The 14,682-nt window shown below is 57.8% G+C and overlaps 1 protein-coding gene across 1 annotated transcript in view; it reads left to right on the plus strand.

Annotated features, from left to right (window-relative positions):
* Window positions 1–12,088, plus strand: part of LOC108533632 (uncharacterized) — a 36,623-nt gene extending 24,535 nt beyond the window's left edge. The window contains exons 7-9 of the mRNA XM_017878478.1: window positions 933–1,055; window positions 6,082–6,217; window positions 11,013–12,088. Coding sequence (XP_017733967.1) covers window positions 933–1,055; window positions 6,082–6,217; window positions 11,013–11,651 — 898 coding nt within the window. The 3' untranslated portion in view covers window positions 11,652–12,088. The remainder of the gene's footprint in view (window positions 1–932; window positions 1,056–6,081; window positions 6,218–11,012) is intronic.
* Window positions 12,089–14,682: the final 2,594 nt, after the last annotated feature.

The following is a 14,682-nucleotide window of genomic DNA, read 5'->3' on the forward strand; positions in this document are numbered from 1 at the left end:
ACCATCTCTCACTGCAGGCACAGGCTCCCTGCAGTCCTGCCAAAACTGTTCCAGACCTTGCCAAGTTCCTGCACTTTCTTGCCGCCTTGGCTTGTGGTGCCTTCTGGACCTCTTCTCCAGTGAAAGGCCCTTGACCTGGACTCAGTGGTGAAGCTCATTCCCTGGATCTCCAGCAAGGAGGACACAGGAGACAGCCACTGTGGCCGAGTTGCCATATACCACAAAGGACTTTCATTCTCCTCTGATGGGCTTGTTTATCCAGGAGCCTAGGGGAGGTAGCTCCTTAGACCCTGCCTGGCTTCAAGGACATCCGGTTGACCGTGACACAGCATTGTCTATGAAGGGCTTCATAAGGACAGGGTGCAGTACCCATTGAATTTCGAAACTTTCTAAGCCTGCGCGGTGCCGGTGCAGGATACTGACGGAGCCCGATACTGACGGAGCCCCTCCTTCTTCTCCCAGTGGCCCAGATGGTCAGAGCGAGTCCAGCTGGGCATGCATTAGCCTTTGAAAATCTGTGGGGTCCCAGGGCCTATGCTCCATTCCCCCCACCCTACCCCCCGTGTTCCCTTGGGACTGTCCCAGCCATAGGCCACCTCTGCAGGCCTCTGCCCAGCCCCTTGCAGTTTAGCTCTGGAGAATCTTGCTCTTGGCTCGGGCCAGTGGAGTCTCAGGCCATAGTCACCTCCCCTCCCTCCCTGCCTCCACTCTCCCCACTCTATCCTGCAACTGTTGACAGTGCTGAAGTTTGCTTTCTTTCCTGCAGGGCCAGTTTCTTACACTTTTTTCTTCTCTCTCTTTGTCTCTGTCTCTCTCTCTCTCTCTCTCTCTTTCTCTCTCTCTCTCTCTCTCTCTCTCTCTCCTTCCCCCCTGCCCCTGCCCACGGGGCCTCCTCGTTTCACCCTGGCCGGTGGGCTGCCCACCCCGGGCAGGGAAGGCCGGATGGTGGTGCTATCCTTGGTCTTAGGGCTTTCGGAACAGGATGACTTTGCCAATATCCCTGACCTGCAAAACCCAGGAACCCAGCAGAACCAGAACGCTCAGGGGGACAAGAGGTACGAGCACAGGCGAGGGCCTGCGGCGGCGGCGGCAGAGAAGGAGGCGCGGAGAGGCCGCCTGCCTCGACCGGCCCTGGCTGCTGGATGAGGTGGTGGTGCCTTCAGCGGATGCTGGAGCGGGAGGACGAGCCCCCTCCCCAGCCGGTGCCCTCACACACAGCCACCTTGGTGGTGTCCCTGGGGTCTGAGGCCACTTGTGGCCATCCTGGGACCATTCTGGATCAGGCCTGCTCTCCGGCATGCTTGCCCCAGCCCGGAGCAAGTGCAGCCTTTTCTGCCCCATCTTCCTGCTTGGCTCCTCTCTGCTGCCCCTCCATCTTTCATCTCTGTCCCCACCCCAACCGGAAATCCCTGTTTCTCTGGTGGTTGGTGGGCGGGGGGGATGTTAGGGAAGGGGCGCCAGCCTGTTCTCCCTCATCCCCACCCCCTCAACCTCCCTCTTGCCTGGAGGTCCTGTTGGGCTGCTTGGCTGATGGAAGAGGAGCCCATGGTGGGAGGGTCTGGGGCATGGGAGAGGCCTGGTGGCCAGAAATAACCAGAAGGTTCTCCCCTGAGCCGGGGCACCAGGAGAGAGCTGGGGAGGGCCCGGAGCAGTGCAGGCAGCCATCCTGAGCAAGGGTGAGGCCTGGCTTTGTTGGGCTCCCTGTCACTGCGGCTAGCCTCGGGACCCTATGGAGACCGGGCATAGCCTGTGTGGCCACAGCACAGGCCAAACAGAAGGCTGGGCATTTAAACTGCCACAGCCTCAGCTATCAGGAATTCAGGAAAGCATCTCCTACTGTCCCTGTCTCAGGGAGGGGGCGGGGTGCTGCTCATGGGCAAGGGGTAGGGTGGGAAGTCCCAGGGTTCAGGCAACATCCCACAGCTGGGCCAGTGGATGCCTGACCTTAGGGTGGGTTGACCACACCTGTGGTTTCCAGGATGAATTAGCCTTTGGGAATCATGGGAGGAGGGCTTCTCACCTTGATCGGGTCTGCTTCCCATCAGACCAAAGGCCTGCAAGAGAGCATGTGGCCTGGCAGCCAAGACATCTGCCTTCCAGCTCTGGTTCTGCCAGAGCCTCATTCTGCAGCCTTGGGCAAGTCACAGCCCCTCTCTGGGTTCTCTGCTCACTTATCTGTCCAGTGAAGGATTGGACAGGGTAACCTCTAAGGAATGGCCCCTCAGGCTCAAATATGCTAAGCCTTTCATGAGGGAAACGGGCCTTTGGACTGGGGCATGTGTCCTGTGAGCTGGGCAGGAACTGTTTGGACAGGCCATCCTGAGGCTCTTGAGAGGCCCCAGGGGCCAGAAGGGACTATCCCAGGCTGCTGCCCTGGGCTTGTGGGCTAGGGAGGGTGAATAGACTGAGAGGCAAGATGGCTGGCTTGCCTGTCCCTCTGGTGGCTCCTGGAGACCACCCCTCCCAGTTTCTTCCCATCCTGAGTCCACAGTTGCATGGTCTGTGGTGGGCAAGGCTGGAAGTCCCCAGAGAGTGGGGCCAGGTCTTTCACTGAGTGGCACAAATGGTGTCAGGCCCTGAGCCCATGTGCAGGGGTACCCGAGGAGTGGAGCCTGCCACCCTGACCCACCTAGGCACTACTACAGGAGCTGTGACTTCCTGAGCCAGGGTCTCAAAGCTAGGCTGCAGGGCAGTCAGAGGGCCACTGGGAGGGCCAGGAGCCAGGGGCGAGAAGACACAGCGGGTGGCTGGAGTCCTCTGAACGCCCACTAAGAAGCTGAGACTGGTGCTGGGAAAGGTGTGAAGCATGAGGGAGCAGAAGCAGGCTGGAAACAAGATTTCACATCACCCATGTGTTAATGAACCGGCTCCATTGTCACCCACAGTCTATTTTTACCTCCTTGCCACTTAGGTCTCACTCCATATTTAATATACCCATCCCTTCTGATCATCACATCAGCTTGTCCCCTGCCTTCCTGGGAAAGGTGGGTGTGGGGGTGGAGGCCGTGCGCCCTCGGCACCACCCAGCCTGACTTTCCAAGTGGACCGTGCCATTCCAGCCTCGTCATGCCCACCTATCCTGGAAATTCATTCCTCACGGACACTGAGGTGCTTCTCGGGTGGTGGGCTGTCACAGGGGACCAGAATCCAATGCTTCCTTCCCAGCAGACTCTCCCCTTCCCAAAGCTTGGCATCAGCACCACCCACTGGGCACCAGGCAGCTTAGGGCCCCACCCCTCTGAGCTCCTGGACCCTCAGACTTTGGAGTGGTGGCCTTGGGGTGGCTGTCCCTCCCTCTTCAGCCTTTCCTTCTAGACCCAGGGTCTGCCCTTCTGACCCCAGCCCCACCTTTCCCTCCCCAGCTGACTCCTTGACCAGATGTCTCTGGAGGAAGGGGTAGTGGCCCTTGGCTGTCACTGGGGAGAACACTCAGCCCCCTTGGTCCGTGAGCAGCAGGCTCATGGGAGACAGCGCCCCGGGAGGAGGAGTGGCCATTCCAGGTTCCAAGCAGCGTGCGAGTGTGTCCAACAAGCAGCAGGAGATGGGAGGGCCAGTCACTGCCTCTGTCCCCACGATTCTTGGTGTCCCTGAAGTCCCCCATCCGGGATCCTTCAGCTCCTGGGCCTCAGCACCACACTTCAGACTGCACTCCCGGGAGGGAGGGAGGCCCTGGCTCCACGCCCTGCTGTGCCCATTCCACCCTCAGCCACTCTGCTCGTGTCCACCCCCTCATGCTGTCTGCCATCGTTTCACCACTGCTCCTTGAGATCCAAATGGTTTCCACCGCGGCCCACCCCACCCCGAGTGGGGACAGGGCAAGGCGGGGACCAGGCCACCCCCATTGCTCTCCCTACTCTAAAGCCACCATGTTCTGTCACGGTGTGTGTCCCCCGCCTCCTCTCTGCCTCTCCTGTTGGCCGCACGCTCCTCCCTGTCCCCTCGTCCACCCGGCAGCCTTCACACGTCTCTGACTAACTTTCTTGGCCTCTCTCTCCCTCTGTCTCCTTTCTCCCATCTGCTCCTCACAGGGCTGCCCTGGGCCGGCGATGGGCCCCTTGGCCTCTCCCTCTGCCTCTCTCTGTGCCTCTCACCTCTGTCTCTCTGTCCTGTGACCTCCGACAGCTTCAGTGGCGCTGACCATCTCTCCCAGGCTGCTTGGCAGCTGTGCCGACGCTGCGGCGTGGCCAAATGACTCTAACGTTCTCATACCTTCAGCAGCCAATCTCGCACTCTCCCTGCTCTCCCACTCTGTTTCTAACCTGACTTTACCTCTCCAGCTGTTTCGGGCTCCTTTCCTACCCCCTGCCTGCCTGTGTGAGCACGTGTCCTCTCCCGTGTGTGTGTGTGGTGCGTGCGTGTCCACATGTCCATGCGTGCCATGGCCCTCTGGGAGGGGCGCCCGCGTGTCGCTGGGTGGAGTGGGCGTTTCCGTGTTGTAGAGGCAGGGCCAGGTTTTCACAGCAGGTGTATCGTGCTTCTGATAATTAGGATGTTGGGCCCTGAAACCACTCCCTGCCCTTTCCGTTTCAGTTTGTCCCCCTTCACGTGCACACGTGGCATGCCTGGGTCACCCCACGCGTCTCTTCTCGGGATCCCTGTGTGCCATCGCTGTATGTGTGTCGTCACTGCTGCTGTGGTTGGCCTGCCTGTGGCCCCTGCCGTCCTCTCCCTGCCCCTCTGGATGTCTGTGAGGCTCGTGTGCATGTGTGTGCCTGCGTGTGCACATGTGTATATACGTGTGTGTGCGTGCACGCATGTGCGTACATGTGTGCATGTGTGTGTACATGTGTGCATGCTTGTGTGTACATGTGTGTGCATGCTTGTGTGTGTGTGCACACACACGCACCCTGCTTTAGGACCCTGATGTCTCCCCTTCAGGGCCTGGCGTATTCTGTGCATGTCTGTCTGTGCCTGTTGTGGTCGCCTGTGTACTGGAGGCTGGTCTCTACCCGAGGGCCATGGCTCATGTCCACCCTCAGCGTGTGGCTCCCAGTTTGTGGCTGTGTGCTCTCAGAGCTGTTCTATTTTAGCCTGTCCTGAGCCCCATGCTACTGGTCCCCCGTCTCCTCCTCCCTGCCTTCCTCCACCTCTCTTCCTCCTCATGGGACATGCCAGCCTGGTCCCTGGGCAGGCTTTTAGTGCCCCCTTCCTGATCCCCAGCTGAACAGAGCCTGGGCTCACCACCCAGCCACTGGGTCAAAGAGCCCAGCATCCTGGGAACGGCATGGAGTCAGGTGCAGACAGGGCTTCTTGGTGGTACCTGTCTTTCTGTGACCCTGGGTGAGAGCCTTACCAAATGCACAGTCTTCAGCAAGTGGGAGAAGGATGGGAACTGGGGAACAAGGGGGTGTAGGCTCACCCTATCCAATATGGGGCCATTAAACCTAAATGAGCTTACATTCAACAAAATTAAAATTTCAGCTCTCAGCCACACTGGCCACATTGCAAATGCTCAAATGCACACATGTGGCATGTGGCTGTTCCACTGGACAGCACAAATACAGAATACTCTGTCACTGTGGAGAGTTGTCCTGACCTCACCTGGTCAGTCTCATGTCTAGAGGGTGGGAAGAGGATTCTTGATGAGCCCAAGCAAACACAGGTGGGGCATCTGGGAGACAGACCTTCTGGGTGTGTTTGCAGAGGGTAATGATGCAGAGAGGCACCTGGACACACCATGCCACGGCGGAGCCTCCCCCTTCCAGGCTGGGGGCGGATGGGATAGAACAAGTGTCTGGGGAGTGGGGCGGTGGCCAGCTCACAGACCAACTATGCAAGCCGATGACTGGAGGGGTGGGGGTTTCTGGGGAACAGGAAGAATGGGGACACTTCCCCCAAATATCCCCTATAGGAGTAGTTAAGCCACAGTCGCCTGGGGTAGAGGCTGCAAGGAGAATGGGCCCCAGGGATGGGTCTCCAGGGAAAACCAGGTGTCCACGTGGACAGGAGTACCGCTCCTGCTGGCCCGCCGGGGATGGCAGCTGCTGGGGTCTTCAGAGAAGGTCCTGCCGCCCCCCAGGCCAGGGTGCCCAACCCAGCTCAATTCCCAGCCCAATCTCATTTGGACTCCCCTGCCCCCAGGTTGCCTGCAGGAGGGAAGGCGGTGAACACAGCCCCAGTGCCAGGCCAGACACCCCACGATGAGTCCGACCGCCGGACCGAGCCACGCTCCTCCGTCTCAGACCTCGTCAACTCCCTCACCAGCGAGATGCTTATGGTGAGAATGAGGGAGCCTGTGCTGCTCCGAGGAACTGGGCTGGGAGGCCAGGGGCAGGAAGAAGAGGGACATGTGTGGGAACCAGCAACGGCATGGGAGTGGCCAGGCAGGGGAACCGGGTCAGAAGCAGCCTGGAGAGCCAGGCCCAGCATGGTGGCCACTCAGCACTTGGTGACTGAGTGTGCAAGACCGGGTTTTGCTTCCCAACTCTTTCCTCAAAATATCTTCTCCATGTCTCAGTTTCTTCCTTTGACAAGTGAAAATAAGAATTCCCATCCTGCTTTGATCCCTTTGTGGATTGAGAAAGGACCAAAGAAAACCCACTCATGCAAGATACTTGCAGGATCCTAGAGGGAAAGGCTGGTGGGCAGAGGACTCATGGAGAAGGTGTCCCCTCCCGAGAGTGATGTCCCCTTAAGTGGAGGTCTGGGGTGGAAGGCCTAGCCCAGCGACCTCCCCCATTCCCATGGCTGGAGGCCCCTGAGAACAGGAGAGCAGGAATCCACTGGTCCCGGCTCCTCTGAGGGGACAGCTGTGATGGGGTGCCACACCCGTGCCCCACCAGAGGCCTCCAACCCTGTGGGATCCTAGTTCTAGGTTGCTTGGCGCAGACAGAGGTTGTGGTTCCCACGGTGCCCCCACGGGGGCAGCAGTGAGTCACAGCCACTTGCCCCACCTGTACTTTTTCAAAGAGGTCCTGGAGAGAGAAAACTGGGGAGATTGGCAGGCAGAGATCAGTTAAAGGTCGGAAGTCCCAGGAAGACTTGAAGAGGGGATGAAGTTGGGAACCCAGCACCTGCTCTGTTCCTACTGGACTTGACCTGGGACACTTCATCTCCTTGGATTGAACCGCTCGCTTCTTTAGAGAGAAGGAAGTAGGCTTGGGAGCTCCCAGCCCCTCCCCCACTGCCCTGGCAGCAGAGCCCCCACCCTTCTGCCATGTAGAGTTCCAGCCAGCTCTAACCATCCATCCCCACTGCCCCTTCTAGCCTGGCGTTTCTCAAATTGCTACATGTGCAGGAATCACCCAGGAACCTTGTTAAAATGCAGATTCCTGGTCAGTGGGCCTTTGGTGGGGCCTAAGAGCCTGCTTTTTTTCTTATTTTTTATTTTTTATTTTTTTGAGACAGAATCTCATCTGTCCCCTAGGCTGGAGTTCAGTGGCACAATCTCAACTCACTGTAACCTCTGCCTCCCGAGCTCAAGCGATTCTCCTCCCTCAGCCTCCCGAGTAGCTGGCATTACAGTAGTGCACCACCACGCCCGGCTAATTTTTCTATTTTTAGTAGAGATGGGGTTTCACCATGTTGGCCAGGCCGATCTCGAACTCTTAGCCTCAAATGATCCACCTGCCTTGGCCTCCTAAAGTGCTGTGATTACAGGCTTGAGCCACCGCGCCCGGCCTAGCCTGTGGTTTTCTTGAATCCACATTAGAGCATCAGATTTTCCACATCCTAGATCTGGTCGCCTCGGGCCTCCCCACCTCTCCCCTTCTCCCCGCCCGCCAGGCCCCTGTGTGTCTGGCCCTCCACTGCCCTCCTTCCATCTTCCCCCACCCAGGCAGACTGACCCTGGCTGTCCTCTCCTCTGGATGGGCCATTACCACAGCCCACCCTGCCTCCCTGCACAGCCCCTTAATTGGTTACAGCTTCCCGGTAGCCAGGTTCCCAGAAGGGACGGCCCCTTCACAGCCAGCTTGCCTGCCCCTTGCTGCCCCCAGGGAGGGGCCGACAGCTGCAGCCTGCAGAAGGAAGCGCAGGCCCCATCTCCCTCTCCTGTGCTGGGAAGATGCTCAGAGGTGGGAGGGCAGAGTCTAATGGCACAGCTCTGTGCCAATGCTAGGCCGTTGACGTTAACAGCCATGATAAGATAAGCAGGGCAGAATCAGCCCACTGTGACCTCAGCCTGTCCCAGTCTCCAGACTCTGGGCTGTGGAATCTGGGGGTCGAGAGACAAGAGTTAAGCACCCAGAGCTGGCCAGAGAAGGGGCTGAGGGGCAGAGGTGTCTGAGAAGAGGCGAGGCCACACCTGCTTCTGAGCACCTCCTGCCTGGTACAGGGGTGGCTTGCTGCTTTTCGAGGCTGACTTCTGCAAGGGCTCGGGAAGCACCTTCCCTGACTGTGATGGGGTGGCCAACCTGGTTGCCATAGAGATGGCTCTGCCCCAGCTGAGTAATTAGGGCTCAGGGTTGTGGCTTAAGAGGGCTGGGAGTGGGCACAGAGCTGCCACCCCTTTCCCAGGTGAAACCCACCTGGCCAGCCCAGGCCTTCCCAAGACCACACCGTTTGGGAGCCTAGAGCCAAGGGACCAGAGGGACCTCAGGTGGGGCGGGGGCCACCTGGGCTCCGGTCATCAGCAACTCCACCCCAACTTTAGAAGCAAGGGGGCGGGCGAGTGGTCTTTGCTGGCACTGTCTACACATGCTATGCCCCAGGTGCTCGGTCCCTCTGCCAGTGGGTCAGGTCGCGGGGCAGAACTCTAGAAGGGACCCCTTCTAGCTCTCCCAGGACCCCTCAAAGTAGGTCTCATGGTCCCTACTCTGCAGATGTAAAAACAGGGTCAAAGGGTGCGTGTGGGGCTGGCATAAGCAGAGAAAAGAGCGTTGGGGGAAAAGCAGACTGTGGGCAGGGAAACCACGTTCTCCATGGGCCTGCAGTGGGGCTTGAGGGTTTATCTGGATCGGCCAAGGGGTGGGGGCTGGAGGAAACATCTTCTGCTGTAAGGCAGCGTGGTACCCCCAGCTAGGCAGGACCGGAGTAAAGCCCCAGACTCCAGATCTGAGTGCAAGAGCAAGGCGCAGGTGGAAGGGCACTCAGGATTCCTGGCCACTCAACTGGGTTCCATTCCCACTGGCCATTCAATCGCAGGCGACTTGAGGCAAGTGACCCAACCTCTCTGTGCTCGCAGCCACAGTTGGAACACCGGGAAAGTGTTCCAGTGGGAGTACCTGCCTCGTTGGGATGTTGTAAGAGGTCAGTGAGGACACGGCACAGGTTACAGGCAGCCAGCCAGTTCATGGTAGTTACTGGTGTGAGTGTGAGGCTAGGTGCATGGCTCATGCCTGTAATCCCAGCACTTTGGGAAGCCAAGGCGGGCAGATCACTCGTGGCCAGGAGTTAGAGACTAGCCTGACCAACATGGTGAAACCCTGCCTCCACTAAAAGGACAAAAATTAGCCAGGCATAGTGGTGTGCGCCTGTGGTCCCAGCTACTCGGGAGGCTGAGGCACGAAAATTGCTTGACCTTGGGAGATGGAGGTGGCAGTGAGCCGGGATTGCACCACTGCACTCCAGCCTTGGCAACAGAGTGAGACCTTGTCTCAAAAAAACAAAAACAAAAAACTCTCATGAGTGTGATTCCGACGCTTTTCACCCAGCACGGTGAGTCCGCGGGTCTTTGCCAGCTTGAGGGGAAACCTCGGTGTTGTGCTGGGGTGTGGGCCTGCTTCCGTGGAAAGAGCAGGATTTTGAGTCAGAGAGGATTCATACTGCTGTGCAGTCTTGGCCACGTGACTTAACCTCTCTGAACCAGTGTCCTCAGCGAAGGTGGTGCCACCTGCCTCATCTGGCTATTGTCAGGATTCAGTAAGGAGACGGCGATGGGAGAGTCGCTGGTCATGGCAAGAGCGCACTGGATACATTATTATTATCTGTATTATTTAGTCTTTCAGAGCCTAGGACTGCCTCTCCAGGATGAAGGAGAGGGCACAGAGCAGGTTTCTACAGGGGAAGCGGGAGAGAGAAGGGATGCCTGCAGTTTTTCTTAACTGTGGTACCCAGGGTCCTACTCCTGTCTCTCATCCAGTCATTGTGGGAGACTTTCGAGCCAGGGATACCTGAGCCATGCAGCCCCCTAACTGGGTCTGCTGTGATCAGTGGTCTGGGGCTGCACTCAGGCAGCTGGAGGGTGGGCAGGGTTCCAAAACCTCCTAGGTACTACCAGTGTGCTCACAGGTTCAGACACGTGGCTGGGAGACCCTCCTCCCGGCTGCTTCCTGTGGTTGGATGTCAGGATGGGATGAGACGCCCACCCTGCCTCTGTGTGACTGTCCGTTCCTGGGTCAGCCCAAGCGCCCTCCCTCCCAGCACTCCTCAGCCCCCATGGACAGTACAGTCATCTAAGGTGCCTTTTACCCAGCACTGATGTCCAGGCCCACACCAGCCCCATCTAGTCAAAGTGCTTGGGGACAGGGCCTGGGGGGTCTGCAATTTTCTTGTCCCTAGTGATTTTGCCTTACACAGACAGACATTGCTCCTGAAAACTTGCCTCTCTCATTTTGTAAATCACATCATTCTCCGCACCCTAGAGAGTCACTTTCCAAAGAATTGTTGCGGTACACTCTTTTTGATGTGAGCAGCCTCCCTCATCTGCTGTGTAGCCCAGGTTTGTGTCAGTGCATCCCACAGTTGGCCCTACCATGCCACGAGAGGGCAGGGAGATCTGGGGGGCTCGGGAACCCCAGCACGCACCAGGGCAGCTACAACCAGGAAGGCGAGGCAGCGGAACTGGAGCTTGGGGCAGGCGGCAGAGCCAGGGCTGCGAGGAAAGCCTGGGAGGTGGGTGTCGTGCATACGGCTTTGAGGTTCAGGAGACAGGGCTGTCTCGGCTCTGCCATCCCCCCTTCCCCTCCCCTCCTGTGAGACCCTGGTCAAGGCACCTGCCCTCTGAGCCTGAGCAGTGTCCATGGGATGTGGCTGGGCCACCACCTTCGGCCTCTTACCCGTGCTGGCCAGCGGTGGGGACACGGGGGAAGCAGAGTCCTCCCCAACCCTGCCGGCGTCTCCCCCACCCCCAGCTCTCCCCAGGCTCCGAGGAAGATGAGGCCCACGAGGGCTGCAGCCGAGAGAACCTGGGCCGGATCCAGTTCAGCGTCGGCTACAACTTCCAGGAGTCCACGCTCACCGTGAAGATCATGAAGGCCCAAGAGCTGCCGGCCAAGGACTTCAGCGGCACCAGTGACCCCTTCGTCAAGATCTACCTGCTGCCTGACAAGAAGCACAAGCTGGAGACCAAGGTGAAGCGGAAGAACCTGAACCCCCACTGGAACGAGACCTTCCTCTTTGAAGGTGAGGCTAGTGCCACCCTTCCCCCGCCATGGTCACCTCTTGCCGTCCACCATCCCCCTACCCAACCACACCTGTGCTCACATGGACAGATGCATATGGGCACACACCTGCAGGCCCACAAATGCACAAACACATGCAATCAGATACACTTATGTGCACACCTGCATGCGTGCACAGGCACAGATCCACACACATGCGCTCACAAACGCCCACACAGGCAATGTCTTGGCCCGGTTAACCTGATGCATTTTGTGTCTAGTTGGGATCAGGTCACAGGAGCCAAGTGGAGCCAGCATCACAGCCAGAGACCGAGGAGGGAAGCTGGGCCACCGCCTGGTGTTTCAGTCCAGACACAGAGCTCATCCTGAGGAGGGCAGGGAGGGAGGGAGGCACCCACAGGACTTAGAGCTGGAGCACCCTGGAGCCACCAGAGCATAGTGGTTCAGTGCACAGGCTGTGGCCTAGGCTGCCTGGGTTTGAATCCCAGCTCTTGCCACTTATTCGCTGCGTGACCTTGAGCAAGTTCCTGAGCCTCCCTATGATTTGGTTTCCTCATCTACAAAATAGAGATTATAATAGTGAGGGTTCAACAAATAAGTGAATTGTAAAAGCACTTAGAACAGTGCCTGACACCCAGCAAATGCTTAATACCAGGTTGTTAAACACACTCCATCTGTTGCCGTTCTCTGACCCCCTCCCTCGCATGGGACAGGAACAACAGCTCTGAACCATGCCTGGAGGCCGCTGAGACAAATGTCCTTTCTCTCTCCTGCAAGCCCTCTCTGAAGGCCGGTCTTTATCTCTTATCTCTGAGGATTCAAGGTAACCAGGAAGCTGGGTGTGTGATTAAGGAGTGATTTCTATCCCAGGGCCTTTGGGTGCTAGGACCCCGCTTAGAGAAGCTGTAACCCTTTGCCAGTGGCTCCCCATTCAACCAGGGAGAGTAGATCCCTACTCCAGCTGCCCCAAGCCCTAGCCTTCCAGAATCTTCACCGTGTACCCCAGGGACCTTTCCCCACCTGCCGTCCCACCTACTTAGCACCCCACCTCTTCTGCAAGATGACAGCCAGGTCACCCACTAAATGGCACTGAGGGTGAGCAGTGAGTGTCCGTGTGTTTCTGGATGCCCTCCTTTGCAGGCACCATGAGGGCCAGTTTAGAGATGGCTCAACCAGCGAGAGGTTCAGCTGTCTGGAGCTATATGTAGCCAGCTGGCAGGGCAAAGGTTTTGAGCAGAACTCCAATCCTCCAGTCTCTTCCACGAGCATGTGCCCAGCAACAACCACAAGCTGGGCACTCTTCTAGGTTCTGGGGGTGAAGAAAATAATGAGGCACCATTATGGCCCTCAAGGCATTTCTGGCCTAATGGAGACACAGATGTGTAGATAACCCAGCCACACGCAGCAGGACAGGAGCTGCAGGAAGCCAGTATGAGCTCCCTTTGATGGTGCTGAAGAAAATTTCCCAGAAGAGGGACCATTCAAAATGGGTTCTGATGGATGAGTAGGAATTTGCCACCTAGGAGCCTGCCTCCTCTGGTGTTGATGAGAGCTGACTGGGGTGCAGCGACTTCTTGGAGCTTCCAATATTCCTGGAACACTTGTCCTTATGCATTTTACCTGAATGGATGCCAGGGGTCCCCTGGGCAAGGTCCGTGGGGGACTCTGAAATAAGCAGGACACAGCTTCCCACAATATGAGGAAAAGGACCCTGAACAAATTCAGAGAGTCTCCTCTTCCCACTCACCTGCTCCTGTCGGAGCTCCTCGGTGCTTCCAGAGTCTCTGGGGGAAGGTGCTGGAATCCTCCGGAGCTCCTCCTTCCCTTCATCTTCTGCACCAGCCAGGCTTAGGTTCCAGGCGTCCTCCGTCCTGCTCACACCTGGGTTCAGAATGTCCTCACCTCAGGCCTCCGAGCTGGCCTGTGCCCCCTGCACCTCCTGGGCCAGCCCCACCTCTGACTAAGCCTCCCAAGAGCTCATGACTCCTGGCTTCAGACCTTCACCCAGCCCCCTCTTCCCTTCTCCATCCCATTCAAGCTCCTTCTGCTCCTCTCCCTGTGACCTTCGCTGCCACCTCACCTCAGCATAGTCCTGCTGCTCCATCAGGCCATTTCACTGGCATTGATTCATCTGTTCAATTATGCATTCACTTAACAAATATGTATTGAGTGCCTACTATGTGCCAGAAACGGTGTTAGACACCGAGATCCAGTGGTTGGTGACAGAGAGGCCTTTCTGGGAACCCTTGCCTTCCGGGAAAGCCAGACAAAAATCAGGGAAAGAGACAGAGAAATCTGTTACTGTGTGTGATACGTTTTGCGGAAGAGAAGGTGCTAGAGCGTATAACGGGATCTGACACTGTCTGGGGTGCCAGGAAAGAATGCTGAGACCTGAAGGATGAGAGTAGCCAGAAGGGGGGCACGTGGTGGGGCCAGTGTGCGCCTGGCCCCGAGGCGGGAGGAGTAGGGGTGTTGAAGGGCCAGGAAGAAGGCCGATGTGGCTGGAGCCCAGTCATTGAGTGAAGAGCGGTCACAAGCCAAGCAGGGAGAGGACAGCCGGGCCAAATTGTGGAAGGACTTGAAGCCAAGGTAGGGTGCCCGGCTTTTATTCTAAGTGCACTGGGAACCATTGAAAGGCTTTAAGCAGGAGCACATCATGATGGAATTTCTATTTTTAAAAGATCTCTCTGGCTGCCGCGTTGAGAATGGACGGTAGGAGAAAGCGTGATGCGGGGAGGGCGGTTTGGAGATGCTTGCAGCTGCCTAGGCAAGAGGTGCCAGCGGCTTGGACGAGGGAGGTGGCAGTAGAGAAGGGGACGCTGCAGGAGGAAGGACAGAAGCACAGGCGGGAGGAGGGGTGCCGAGTCACAGGACACTTGTCACCTCCTGCTTCTGTGCCTTTGCCTTTTCCCTCCCACCGATGCTTCCCCATGTCCCTCTGCCCTGAGTCCTCCTGGGGCCTGCGTACTGGCAGCTGTGGCCACCTAGGCAGAGCCACTTGCCCAGACCTGCCTCGGGACGATTGGCAGCGGCTGCTCAGCCACTGAGATGGACACAAGGTGCATGTGTGAATGGATGATCACAGTTCTATTCTTAGCTAGCTGGGACTCTGGGCAAGTACTTTAAGCCGTCTGAGCCTCATCTGTAAGATGGACGAGATGCCATTCACCTTGGAGAATTGTTGAGGGAATCCCATGAGACGGTGACAGTTCTTGCTAGCACTTCAGTAAGGTCTAATTGCAATCCAGTGTGCCTGCTGGCCCGGTGGGGTGGCAGCGGGAGGGCACAGGGCCTGCCTCCTCTTCCCAGGGCCTTCCTTGCCTCCCGGGCCCCATGTGGCCCCTCTGTGCCCCTCTTCACTCACACCCATCTATACCCCCAGGTTTTCCCTATGAGAAGG

This window comes from Rhinopithecus bieti, unplaced genomic scaffold, assembly GCF_001698545.2.
Source record: "Rhinopithecus bieti isolate Rb0 unplaced genomic scaffold, ASM169854v2 scaffold_11488, whole genome shotgun sequence".
In the NCBI taxonomy this organism is placed as follows: domain Eukaryota; kingdom Metazoa; phylum Chordata; class Mammalia; order Primates; family Cercopithecidae; genus Rhinopithecus; species Rhinopithecus bieti.